Source organism: Peromyscus californicus, unplaced genomic scaffold (assembly GCF_007827085.1).
Source record: "Peromyscus californicus insignis strain IS unplaced genomic scaffold, ASM782708v3 Scaffold_15__1_contigs__length_86483966, whole genome shotgun sequence".
Lineage (NCBI taxonomy): Eukaryota > Metazoa > Chordata > Mammalia > Rodentia > Cricetidae > Peromyscus > Peromyscus californicus.
The window spans coordinates 72972377-72986108 of record NW_026294447.1 but is presented as its reverse complement, the minus strand read 5'-3'; the positions used below and the strand labels follow the sequence as shown (position 1 = coordinate 72986108).

General features: G+C 48.1%; 1 protein-coding gene across 13 annotated transcripts in view; it reads left to right on the top strand.

Annotated features, from left to right (window-relative positions):
- The window catches only part of Sipa1l1 (signal induced proliferation associated 1 like 1), a 306912-nt gene extending 295612 nt beyond the window's left edge, over nt 1-11300 (top strand). For 12 of the 13 annotated variants that reach the window (XM_052739386.1, XM_052739390.1, XM_052739391.1 and 9 more), the window contains 5 exons: nt 2256-2502; nt 5039-5185; nt 6171-6285; nt 8819-8903; nt 9479-11300. In XM_052739386.1, the coding sequence (XP_052595346.1) occupies nt 2256-2502; nt 5039-5185; nt 6171-6285; nt 8819-8903; nt 9479-9622 (738 nt within the window). In that variant the 3' untranslated portion in view covers nt 9623-11300. The remainder of the gene's footprint in view (nt 1-2255; nt 2503-5038; nt 5186-6170; nt 6286-8818; nt 8904-9478) is intronic. The other variant, XM_052739397.1, reaches the window with a different exon arrangement.
- Nucleotides 11301-13732: the final 2432 nt, after the last annotated feature.

Sequence of the window (13732 nt, the reverse complement as noted above, 5' to 3'; positions counted from 1 at the left end):
GGAGTTGAAGAAGGATGAGGTGAGGTGTGCTGACAGTTTTAACAAGACTAGGTGCTGCTGTACCACAGATTGTGTCCTTCCACACCTGCTCTGCTTCCCTGTGGGTCAGGATTCCATGGCAGCTGGTAAAGTGTGCTGTCCAGAGGACTGCTGAAAGTTCCCAAAGCGGCGAAACAGGAGTTGGTGTAGAGTTTCTCTCCTGTAAAACCCTTAGGCTAGAGATGCTCATTGGAAATGAAAATCTCTGCTAAAGCCTGACGTGCTAAGAAAGATCCAGTGGGGCATGTTGACTCCTGGGATCTGAGAGCTGCATGGGGCAGGCAGGAGCCTTGTGTGATAGTTCTAGAACCTAATTAGAATCTACTTCATGTCCACTACTCTCCATAAGATAGTGAAAGAGTCGTCCGTCACTTCTCTTACAGACTGATCACAGTGGCTTACTCCTAGGCCAGCTCCTACATACCTTGGATTTAACTCATCATGATTTTAAAGAGCATTTACTGATTTATTTTTGTGTGTTTGATGGTTATTTGTATACAGTTTGTATATGTGTGTTGCCTTTGTATGAATGTGTTTATATGAGAGAGCGTGTCTGCCCTGGTGCATGTATCCACCTTGTTTGAGGCAGACTCTCTTGTTTGTTGCTGGATGGCATGCTCCAGCTAGATGGCCCGCAAGCTTCTAGAGGATTCTCCTGCCTCTGCCTCCCTTCTCACCATAGAAGTGTGTCTTCGTTCAGCGTTCTGTTCCTGTGAAGAGACACCCGTGACCATGGCAACTCTTATAAAAGAAAGCATTTAATTGGGGCTTGTTTGCGGTTTAAGTTTAATCCATTATCATGGTGGGAAGCATGGTGGCACACATGGTGATGGAGAAAGACCTGAGAGCTACATCCTGAGCCACTGGCTAAGAAAGAGATTCTAGGCTTGGAATGGGCTTCTGAAACTTCAAAGCCCACCCCAGTGACACACTTCCTCCAACAAGGCCATACCTCGAATCCTTTCAAATAGTGCCACTCCCTGGTGACCAAGCATTCAAATCTATGAACCTATGCCACCATTCTTATTTAAACCACTACAGAGTGCTTGGATTGCAGACACATATCACTCTGTCCAGCTTGTACATGGATCCCAGAGATCCACACTTGGGTTGGCAGGCTCTCGTGAGGAGCGCTCTTACGGCTGAGCCACCTCGTGGCCCCTCATCCTGGATTTTTTAAGTGAGCAAGATTGTTACCACATTGGTCACACTTTATTCTTATTTACAGTGTGTCTAATTAATGGTTTATGTGGCCCTGGAGGGATGGGGGTGTTGGGTTGATTGTTTGATTGAAATGATCTTGGGTTGGCAAGATGGCCCAGCAGATGAAAACACTTGCAAGCCTGAGGACCTGAGTTCAGTCTCCATGAACATCTAATCCGTGTTCATGTTGTTGTTGTTGTTGTTTATGTATAGTAGTGTTTTCATTACATGTTTGTCTGTGCACCACATACACGCCTATACCAGAGAGGGTGTTGGATCCCCTGGAACTGGAGTTACAGATGGTTATGAGCTGCCATGTAGGTGCTGGGAATCGAACCCTGGTCCTCTGAAGAGCACCCAGTGCTTTTAACTACTGAGCCATCTCTCAAGCCTTGAGTGCATGTGTTTTGATGATCATCTCCTGGTTGCTCAGCAGTTACACCCTCTGTCATCTGGCCAGCTTCTAAGTCTCCCTGTCCCCGTCCCTTGGCTGTCCATCTCTGCTCTGTGGCTGTGTTCCCAGGAGTCGCACATTCATTTTCTAGCCTCCTGGCAGGTGCCATAGTGATCAGCCAGCATTTTGCCAAGCAGTTGTGACAATCCAGGCAGATGCTTGGCTCACATTGACAGCTGAGAAGTGTAAACCCAGGGAGATTACAGGATCTGGTTAAAGACATGGGATTGAAATAAAGTTTATATTTAAGACTTAGGGTGCTGGTGCATACCTTTAACAGCCAGGTGGATCTCTTGAGTTCCACGCCTGCCAGGGTTGCATAGTAAGACCATCCCTCCCATCTTCAAAACAAACAAACAAAAAACCCATCTTGTTATTCAGTAGCACTTAATATTGATAAATCATGGGTCTGAGCTTCCTACTGAACGTGGGTAGAATTTGTCTCTCCCTAGGATGTAGGATTGGAGCTCTGAGACTGGATGGGGCTGGTCCAGAGGTAGCACCTCACTGCTGCACCCACTCCACCTTAGCCCTGAACCGTCTGTCTTCTGTTTTCCAGTTCCACGCGCTGTCCTCCCCACAGTGTCCGTTCCCCCCCACCCCCACTTCCCGGCGGGCCTTGCACAGGACACTGTCTGACGAGAGCATTTACAGCGGCCAGAGGGAGCACTTCTTCGCCTCCAGGGCTTCACTTCTAGACCAAGCCCTGCCCAATGATGTCCTCTTCAGCAGCACCTACCCGTCTCTCCCCAAGTCGCTTCCACTGAGGAGGCCGTCTTACACATTGGGAATGAAGTCACTGCATGGTAAGTATGCTCGCAGCTGAAGCCGGGCGGTCCTGTGGATGGCCCGTGGCCCGGTACGGCAGGCAGCCATTTGTTTTCTTGGGATAGTTGTAGAGGAGTTCCTACCTCTACCCCAGCCTTCAGTTGTTCCCTTCCTCCTGTAATCCCAGACCACAGGTCATCTCAGCATTGGTCACCACAGGTTGCTAGACTGTACCCAGACCTGCTGATTGACTTGACCTGAAAGAAGAGCTGGGCATCAGTGTTCTTGGCAGATGTCCTAGCTGCTGAGATAGCATTGGGCAATCAAGGCCAGCGTGAGATTAATCATCTCATAGAGATGCGTGCCCTGCTTCCCTCAGCCGCTGTCTCACTGTCCGCCACACCCGTTCTCCTGATCCAGCCAGTCTCCAGGGCATCTTCCAGGAAAAGAACTGGGGGTCATGGCACCTCTGTATGCTAGCCCCCAGTCATATATGCTGTGCTCACTTTGTGGCCTAACTAGATCCCAGTTTTACTAACAGCCATATTCTGGGACTTTAGACGTAAGTGTTTTTCTTTCTCTCTCTGCCCAAGTCCACTCCAGGGCTCACCTGATAGCCATGGCTAAGTGCCGCAGACACGCAGCACGGGACCTCATGGCCGATCCTTGGCTGTGCACACCATTATAACCAGATTTCCCTCTGACGCTTCCCTTCTCCGAACTCTGCCGCAGCAATCCTGTGTATCAGGCCCGTGTTTCTTCCCCTCCTCTGGAGCCCCATTTGCTCTGCACTGTCTTGAACCCTCACTGACGCTCATGAACCTTCTCCCACATCTCCATCCTGCGCGGGCACATCCCAGGCTCCCTCTCACTACTTAGGGACCATGGCATCTTCCTCTGCTCCTCCCTCCACCCACCTACAGCTCAAGTCTAGATTTGCTTTGCCCCAGAAAGTCACTCCCAGCGAACCAAAGCCAGCACTTGAAGTTCTGCTTCCTGCCACAAGCCTCCAGCACAGCGGTTCTCACCCTTCCTAACGCTGTGACCCTTTAATACAGCTCCTCATGTTGTGGTGACCCCAACCAGAAAATTGTTTCGTTGCTGCTTCATAACTGTCATTTTGCTACTGCTGTGAGTCGTAATGTAAACATTTTGGGAGATGCAGATTTGCCAAGGGGATAGCAGCCCACAGGTTGAGAACCATTGCTCTAGGGTAAGCCCCTCTGTGGAAGGCTCGTATGCTCTCACCCTTGCCCTTCCTCCCCATGTGAGAGTCACTGTTCGTGAATCCCTTTACTGCTAGGATACTGCTTACCTTGAAAACTTTCCTTCTCTCCCTGAACTTTTCTTCAACCTTCACAAGCAATGAAAAGTAGTGTGCCACCCACCACCCATATGTGTGGGCATGCATGATCATAAGTCAGAATGGGTCTGACTCCTAGAGACTTGTAGTCCAGAGAAACAGCTTCCACTGAGGCAGCTTGTGGCTAAAGACCAAATGGACCACAGAGAGCTGGGAGGAACACATTTCTTCGCCATGTACCTTTGCATCCCACCTCCTGCCGGAAGCCAGGTGCACCTGTGGTCACTCCCTGTCCTCAGCAGCCTCATTTGGTGTCAACCACTGACATGTATTGGGGGGGGGGGGGACGGAGGTGGTAGTTTTGTTCCCTTTCCCATATATGGAAACTGGAGCATCAGCAATGGAAGGGCAGAAGGGTCATAAGTGGCAAACACAATTATCTGTGCCGCCTACATACCCTTGGTGGGATCAGGTTTAAACACAGCTGAGCATTGAATGTCTTCAGGGTTTGCTGACTTCTGTTTACTCATAATTTTGCTCCTTTGACGTACACTAACAGCCAGCAGCTGCACTTCGTATAGTTCTTTACACAGTTTGAAAGGTACTAAATGTACCTTGGCTTACGAGGCTGCCATCACAGGCACAACTGTCATCCCTTGTAAACAGGGATTTCTGGAGCCACCTTGCTTTGCAGTGAACTTTGCTTAGCTCTGTGTTTCAGGGCTTTGGTGCTACAGCACGTTTAAGGGGTGCCCTCATGGAGTACATACTATGCTGCTTTCATCCCAGCTGCTGCCTCGAGGTTTCCTGCTTTTCCTACCTCTCTGCTTTCCACTTGTCTGCCTTCCCGACCCTGTTGCTCCTCTAGTCGGTATTAGCATTCCTGGGCTGTGTCCATAGCCCAGTTCTCCAGTAGAGTAGGCCTCTTCTCCCGAGATGAATCTTTTGACACTGTTAAGGGAAGCTGAACACTAGAGCTAGCCCCCTTGCCCCACTGAGGACAGGCAGTTTCTCCACAGCAGACCAATGTATGGCCTCGGTGCGAAACTAAGTTTCTCATGACTCACATGCTTGGGAGAGAGATGGTGGGAGATATTTTTAATATGGAAAGACACTGGAGGAAACCAGATCTGCTTTACTAATGGCCTGCTAGACTAGAAATTGATTCCATCAACAAATGGCTTGCACATCTATTGTGGTAATAGGAACTGGGTAAGTTCTTGAGTGCTTCTGCTGTGGACACAAGTGTTATCCTGTTGTGCCCTCTGCAGGAGAGTTCTCTGCCTCGGACAGCTCACTCACCGACATCCAGGAGACCCAGAGGCAGCCTATCCCTGACCCTGGCCTAATGCCCCTGCCCGACACTGCCGCGGACTTGGACTGGTCCAACCTGGTAGATGCCGCCAAAGCCTATGAGGGTGAGTGAGGTTGCTAACAACACACTCAGAGTGCCAGGATTGTGATCAGATCTGACCAGTGTGCTACCCTGGGCACACTGACAATAGTGCTTCACCACACAGCTGGGGCCCAGAGCCTAGTGCTGAGATCTAGTGGGCGACGCTGGGCTAGGAGTGTCTTATATCAGATGGAACCTGATGTTCCCTCCATACAGAAAGTCATGTGACCTCTATAGCGCGTAAATGTAGTGGCCCCTAGGATGCTCTGCTCTGTAGAAACGAGACTAAACACAAGGCAATGTGTGTTGACATAGGCTGTCTTCTGTCCTTTTCTCAGTAAAGACTGACTTTGCTCTAAGATCCTTCTAAACCTTTTTGATGCTAAAATGTTCTTTATAAAGTTGTAGTAGCGGAGTAACTTTTGTTTATTGCTCTTAGTAGAATTGAAAGGGACTATTGTGACAGTGGGTTATTAGGCTGCAGAGTTCAGAAACAGAGCCACCGTGGCCAGCGGACACCCATCAATGTGTTCCACTTCTTTCTCTCATTGAGCCTCCCCGATTCTAACCTGGTTTGCTGACTAATCTCCATATAAATTTTAAGTTGGGATTTGTCTACGCAGTTGGTGTGGACACAATGCTAAAACCCACCAGAGTGGCCAGGCATCTTATGGAAAGTATCAAGAAGCCTGATTTTAGCCTTTGGGGCATTTATATCTTTGAAAAGCCTTGGTTTAGAATTTGGCACAGGCCTCTTTCTGGAGTAGAACACTGCTTTGGTAAGCAGGTAAGGGGGCTAGAAATGGATTTACAGCAACTGTCTTTTCAAGGGCACTTGCTGTTCCTGTCCCTTCAATTGAAAACACAGTCTATTCCTGTGGGGGTTGGAGACTGTTCAGTGGCCCTGGGTGTTGGTTAAGCTTGACCACCCCATAGACTGCTGGCAGACTTTGCAGCTAGGCCCAGGATCGGCCCCTGTACTGGATGCTTTCTCTCTTCTCTTCCAGTCCAGAGAGCCTCGTTTTTCGCTGCTAGTGATGAAAACCATCGCCCCTTGAGTGCGGCCTCCAACAGCGACCAGCTGGAGGAGCACGCCTTGGTCCAGATGAAGTCCTACAGCAGGTTGGTCACCCAGTGCTGAGGGCACCACTGGGCACCGTGTGTCGCCCCCGGTAGTGGCAGATGTGACGAAGAGGAGATGGAAGGCCCGTGGATGAGCTGAGTGAAGCTCCGCTGCAATGCCAGATACTTGGCTTTTTAGTTAGAACTCTCTCTATAACTGACTACTGTACATACAATTAAACTGGTTTTGATGCTTAAGGAGAAAATTATGAATATTCTTCATTATTTAATGTCACAATTCACCTGTGCCCCTGGAGCTTATTAGGTAAAGTAAGAGAAACCATTGGTCACAAATGCCCCGGAGCTCTTGGGAGTTAGTCTCCAAGTCTGGTTTTTGAGTTTTCTGAGTTGCCACCTATACTCATGTCTGCTAGCTCCTGTTATTCTGCCTCTACTCTCCTGTGTTTAACACAGGTCAGCAGGCTGCCTGAGAGCATTTGTAAGCTGGGGCAGGTCAATAGTAACTGAAACCAGGAGAGCTCCTGAATTTCAGTCATGGACTTTGAGACTGGGGCTGTGTGGGAGCAGAGTTTTCTGTTTCCTTAGTTACCAGTGGTTGAGGTGTGGGCTGAGATGAAGTGTTTCTTAGTCAGCATCCCAGCAGCCAGCTGTGGAACACACGCTGGCACCTCCATGTAGAATAGTCTCGTCAACTGGAAATTCCTGCCCTAAATCCACCTGGGGATGGTTGGGAACCAAGGTACCAAAGTATCTAAGCCAGGTGTGGTGGTGCATGTCTGTAATTCCACACTTGGGAGGCTGAGGCAGCAGGGGCAAGAGACCAACCAGGCTGCATTTGGAGACCCTGTCTCAATAAAACCAACGTATTTCACACCTACATATATATTCAAGTATCTATGAGATGTGATGAGCAGCAGATAATAACAGGAAAAGTGAGGCTGATGTGGTCACACTGCTCTTAGTGGGGCTCCTGCTTGAGGACTTCTGAACAAGTCTGCAGGGATGTCTGCTTAGTTCTTGTTAATTATGAGTATAACAGAGAGACGCCACAGTCCCTCTTACCATTGGGACAGCTAGGGTAAGCAGAGTGGCAGACTACTGAAAAGAAGACCCAGTTGAAGGACTTTGCTGCGTTGGGATGAGCTCTGCACAGAGAAGTGTGAGTCTGACTCTGTCTGGGAAGGGATCGTTATTCTGGACCATAAGACAAGGGAAGATGGACAGCAGACGCAGGGGGAGTACGCAGACCTTAGTATACTGTCAGTACACTCAGAGCATTCAGAAGAACCTGTGGAAAAGAGGTAGGCTCCAGAGGGCTCCTGGAGGCCAGCACCCTGCAGGGCTTTATGAGAAGCAAGTGTTTGCCCATGCACAGCTTCCTTTCTGTCCTGCGTGTGTGTTCTTCAGCCCAGCCCTGAACTGACCAGCCTGTGGTACCACATTGGGGGTTACAGTTGGCCTTTACGATCCGTTCACTGTCTTTGGTTGTTATGTCTGAGGAGTTTGGAGATCGGCATCACTCATCGGTGGCCTTGTTGTGCTCAGTGAACTGTGGGCTTCGCTTTTGAAGCCCATTTGCAGACATAAAATTAAGAGAACAGTAACACAGATCATTATTGGTCAGCAATTCCAACTTGAACTTTGACTTTTGAACTGTATTTGAAGAGTACTTTTTATTCCATGACTTAGACAGCCTAGCGCTACATCCCCAGCTCTACAGAGTCCTCTGCATTTTCCCTCCAGAAGGCCCAGCTTTCTGTATGTGAGTCTTAATGTCATGTGACATGATTAGAACTCCCCCAGGAAACTGTTGGCAACTCACGTTCATATGGGAGGGGCACAGAGAAGCTCTGGTGCTCAGCCCTGGGTTTTGGGGGTGGCAGCACCTAGCTGCGTGGTCCTCAGGTGCACCCATACATACTTGGTGCTCCGCCAGCAAGGAGTGACTAGCACTTTAACTTAACAGGGTTGCTCTGCTGGCCCTAATGGCACAGAGTTTGAGATGGTAAGCGTGGGCTGACAGGCTTCTGAAACATGCTGCCTCATGTCTTCAGTGTTTAAAGGCACTTAGACAGGTAAGGTGTGGGCGTTGTATGTAGCTGCAATGACCTGCACAGAGGCAGAGCCTTCTGGGAACTGGAGACATGCTCTGTGTTGGTGGCCCTGATACCTATCCTGTATTAGCTATATTTATATGTGCAACACACACACATGCATGCACGCACGCACGCACACACTGGTAGCTCTCCTAGAAGAGACCTTGAGAATAACTGCACCATGCAACTATTGGGTCTGTGTACCTCCTGTGCCACCAAAGAGACCGTTGTCACTCATTGTCACCAACTCTTGTCAGAAGATGTAATGTCTTTATCAAAGGAAGCCATTGACTGGCTGTCTTTCAAACCTGTCTCATTGTTAAGATGACCATTTTCTCTTTTTAAAGTAAAAAATGCACATTGGCTAGCCATGCTGAATAATTTGACATTGAAAAACATTTTACAAAAAAAGTGGGGGAGAACCCCCAGCAGCCCTGAAGGCGTCTGCCAGCGTGGCCTTTTGTCTCTCCTCCCAGCAGTAAGGAGTCCTCCCCCACTCTGGCTTCTAAAGTGGACCAGTTGGAAGGGATGCTGAAGATGCTTCGAGAAGATTTGAAGAAGGTAAATGTTCTCAGAACAGATTGCCCAGGCTGTGAGAACAAAATGCCCTTAATTAGGAGAGCTCGGGAGGCCAGGGAGACATGCGTGGGTGTTTCCCTGCACAGTTTCTCTGTGCGTGTGTGGGGGGCAGCTTAGACCTTGGTGCCTTTGGCACACATGGTGGGAGAGGTCTTCATTGTCCCATACAGAACACCTGGTCCCTTGTAGGGAAAGCCTTAAGCTTCAGCCAGGCCTCGGGTTCTCACGTATCCTTGTTATCTGGGTCTTCAGACCAGGAGAGCTGCAGGTTGTGTTTCTTTGGCGTTGACTTTATCAAGGCAGCAGCCACCAAAGCAATGGCCTAAAACTCAAAGCTAGCTGTACAATACACATTAGTACAATTGCACACCCAGCTAGTCCTGTAGTGCCAAGCTTTCTGGGAGCTGAACCTGGGCTCGAACCAGACACATGTGTGGAAATTTAGTAGACTGGGGAATGGGAAGGGACTACCTAAAGAGAGTCGGAGCTGCTTCTCCTGAGAGCTGGGCGTGGTGGGTGGGGACCCCTAGGTTACATCTCCTTGGCTTTTCCTTCAGGAAAAAGAAGACAAGGCTCACCTCCAGGCAGAGGTTCAGCACTTGCGTGAGGACAACCTGCGGCTACAGGAGGAATCCCAGAATGCTTCGGACAAGCTGAAGAAGTTCACAGAGTGGGTCTTCAATACCATAGACATGAGCTAGGGGCAGCTGAGGGGAGAGGAGGGGGAGAGGCTGCTCTCTATGGGTGCCCTAAAGCATCCATTCCTGCCTTGGAAAGTGTTCTCAGCGTTGCTAGCTCCCCCTCTGCACCTGTTGGACAGTGCACAACACAACAATTGCAGATCAGCAATCATTATCTGCCTTTTATAGAAAAGAAAAACAAAAAAATAAAAATTTTAAAAAGTAAAATAAAGGTTTAACTGCTAAAATGTGAATGTCTTTATTTTTTGCACAATATCTTTACCTGTTATGTATTTACAAAGAAATTGGGCCCAGGACCAGAGTGCCTCTGGTCCCTCAGCCTCTGCTTTCATCAGCTTGCTGATCTATTTCAGGTAACCCAAGCTCTCCCTGTTATCCTGACAGATGTTTTTGTTCCTAGGGAAATAAAGATTTGTTTTTAACTGTTCGTTTGGGGTTGGGGAAGGGTGTTTCCTTGCCTCCTTTCCTAAAATGCCTGAAGAAGGGGACTTTAAGGAAAGGCCCACTTCCCCTGTGTGGTCTGTGGGAGGCTTCTCTCCTCTGCACCTGTCTGCTGGAGACCTTCAGGGCTAGCACCACTCACCCTTCTGATCCTGCATCTTGTCCCTTCTTTCCCCGGAGAAATGGTCCCCAGTACATTCCTCAGAGCTTGGGCTCTTTGTTTGGCTTAAGTGAACCCACTCAATTAGAATCAACCTGTTACACCTCCCTGGCCCCTAACATTAATTGGCTTCTGAATTTTCCCCAAAGAAAACCTTACCTGTATGCATTTTAAATACATTTTGGTCAAAAGTCTATATATATATATGTATAGTTTCTGTTTGAGATTTCAGAGATGTAGCAGAACTTTTTTTAAGCTTGTTCAAAATGACTACATTAATTGATAAATCCTTCTCGTCAAAGCAAGACTTCACCGTGTCTTTAATTTAGGAAAGCTAACAGTGAATGTTAAACCGTGAGTCTAATCCTTGCTTGTTTGGGGCAATGCCTGTAACGAAATGGGCTCTTGGAACCTGCATGCCACACTGTGGAGTTCACACACAGCATTTCCTGCATCCTTCCGAGGCCATCCAAAGGACTCTGCTGTAGAAATCACTCCCGCGATGTTCCTCCCGTCTAGTGACACAGGCAGGCTCTGGGTTCCTTCTCCTCCCTGCTGCAGAGCTCAGATACGGGACTGGCCAGTGGCCACTGGCTGTGTGCTGAAAGTTCCTGCTGTTAAGTGGACCCGACTTGCCCTGGATTCCATCCCTGAGAAACGAAATGGACTCCTCCTGCCTCCCCCACACACGCCAGACCTTTCTGCCATAGAGTCACAAATGATTGTGATTTCTCCATGGGTTGTTGGGTTTTTTTTTGTTTTAACATTTCTACCATGGAAATAGGAGGATTTGGGAGTGCTTTGTAAAGATTACAGTCAACTCTTTCTTTAACGTGTGAAGGAGATTGTACATTGCCTGATGTCTCTCTGTAAATGAGAAGTAACTGCTAACATCCGAGCATCCTGAAGTCTTGCTTATCTTTCCGAGGTTCCTTTTCACTTGGTTTTCCCTTTTCTTTGGGGACTTGGGGCAAGCTATTTATTAGAGTTTTGCAACAGAGTTCTTGTTTGAAGCCTCTAAAGACTACTTGTAAAATTCGAACAATAAAATTCATTTTAAATGCTCTTTTAAAATGGGTTGTTGTTATTGCTCGGGGTTTTTTTTTTACTTGAAAGACCACCCAGGAATTTGCTGGCCCACCCTTCCTGATTTTTCTCATCAAGCTCCATTAACTCTAAAGAGGACACTGGGAAGTCTGTTCTTTTAGGAGTTTAACAGGCTGCTTCGATCCCTGTTCACAGGTCCGTAGAGAATTCCCGCCCTCTCCTCTTTGAGCGTGATTTTTTCCAGAGCATTGTGTAACCGGTTGCCTCTTCATTATCCACGTGTGCGTTTCCTATCACAGTATCGTCATTCCCTGAGACCAGCACTTTTCTGTTGTTGTTAGAAAAGCTGACTCCATCCTTTAACTCCGATTGTCAGATGATGTGTGCTCAGGGAATACAAATACCTGTTAATATTATTAGACTGTGCAAAATATAATTAGAGAAGTTAGCCCACTGGAGAAAATGAGTGCATCCTAAACTCAAAAACAGAAAAATGCTATTTTTAATCCACCACATCGCCGTCCTTCTCCAGTGGGGCAGCTAATTTGAGAGCTGACACGGTTTCTTCTCGTTGATTCAACAATTTCTACAAATTCTAGAGTTGCAAGTCTAGGATAAAAGTAGATAACCACAAGACACTGACTGATAAGCTTAAAGATGTGTTCAAGCACAGCTTGCGGGCGTCGGGGAAGCTAGGGAATGTAGATCGGTCTGTACAGTGCTTGCCTAACACACAAAAGCCGTGTGTTTAATCTTCAGCTCTTCCCAGTGCAGTGGCTAGTACACTAGCTAGAGGTGGAGGCAGGAGGATCAGAAGTTCAAGGTCAGTCTGGGATATATGAGATTCTGTCTCAATAAATAGTATAACAGCTTGGCTTTGTGCCTTGCTACTGAAAGCCTTGGCAGGGGCAGGGGCCATTGGGCTTCCTTGATGGAAGAAATCTAGATAGGTCAGGTGAACACTGAACCTGTTGCAGATAAGTGGGTGGGATTTCTCCATAGATGAGGATGGGAACCACAGTCAAGGGCAGGTGATTGGTGGCATACCCCGCACTCAAGAGGCTCAGGCAGGAGGACTGGAGGTTTAGGAACAGTGTGAGCTCAGCAGTGAGATCCTACTCAAAAAATAGTCTAAAGACAAAAGAAACAGGCCCATCCAATAAGCACCTTGCTTCTTGCTACATGTAGGAGATTCTGGTCTGGGTAGAAGGTTCCTGCATCTGCAAGGTTCTGCTTCTCGGGGGTGAAGCAGTGGGGATTTAGGTGCAAGGTGGCACATCGGGCTGGAAACACGACCAGCCAAGACTTGGGCACTGTTAGCCAGAAGCTGTGTGATTAGAAAACAATGATGGCAGGGAAATGTTGTGATACTTGCCTGTAAACTCATTCCTCTACTAATGATCTGTCCAGTGAGACTCATCGTTCTCTGATGAGAAGGGCACTTGACTTAGGCTCAAAGCATGTCTGTTAAGATAGCTTGGGCAGCCTTCCGTAAGTCACCTAACTGCCGCTGAGTGCCAAATGTTACAGCCTTATTGCAAGAACCATGTGTGTGGAGCTGGCCACTGCCAGACCATGGGCACATTGTTTTCCAGGAGGGGATCCTGACATGCCAATAGCCTGGTGCAATGGAAAATCAAAATGAGTGGGGCTGCTCTGCTTAGAGTGTCGGGTGCTTTTCCTGCTCTGTAGATCTGAGTTCAGTGGTACCTCACCGAGAGCTTGCTTCCTCATCACTCAGTCAGTTGGATAACATCACTTGGCAGCTTCCTGGGAGCTATGGTTTAACAAGTATGGCATAAATACATAATACTAAAATGTCTAGCAAGTTCCCAGGTGATTTGGGATCATGTTAGAAGCATCAATATTAAAAGAAACACACTAGGTACAGAGACATTTGTCCGTGCTAGATAGCAGAGTTGTGTTAATGGGTTTTCTGGCCCCACAGCACCTTACAGGATGAAACTGCTTTAAATTTGTAGCTAGTATTTGAGTTTTTTAAAGTCCATCTTTTCCCCTTTTTACTATTATTTGGAGCTAGCTCTGCCTAGGATTTTCTACCGCTTGACTATTTGAAACCCCCTGCTCCCAGATGAGGTTGACATTCCTTCACCACTTAATTACATGAGGCCAGTTGCCAGGGTAGTGAGAGGTGACCCTGATGACCTTGGGGGAGTGGTGGTGACAATTCAGGTGGCAATACTGCTGAGGAAAGCAGGACCCAGGGTGGCAGTTGAGCTCTTGACCCAGGACCCCAGCAGATGGCCACAGGGAGGTAGGTGTAGAACCCAAGTGACTGGCTTCCAGGCTGGGAGGATTGAATTCACATAAGCCACTGAGTCAGCCCACCCTAATCGCCTCCATCTCCAAGAGCACGATTTCCCATCCAGTTTCCCAGCTGTCCTTGAACCATGGTCTGCTTATTTAGAAAGCTTTACCCGAGCGTTCGCTCTGTACAAGAG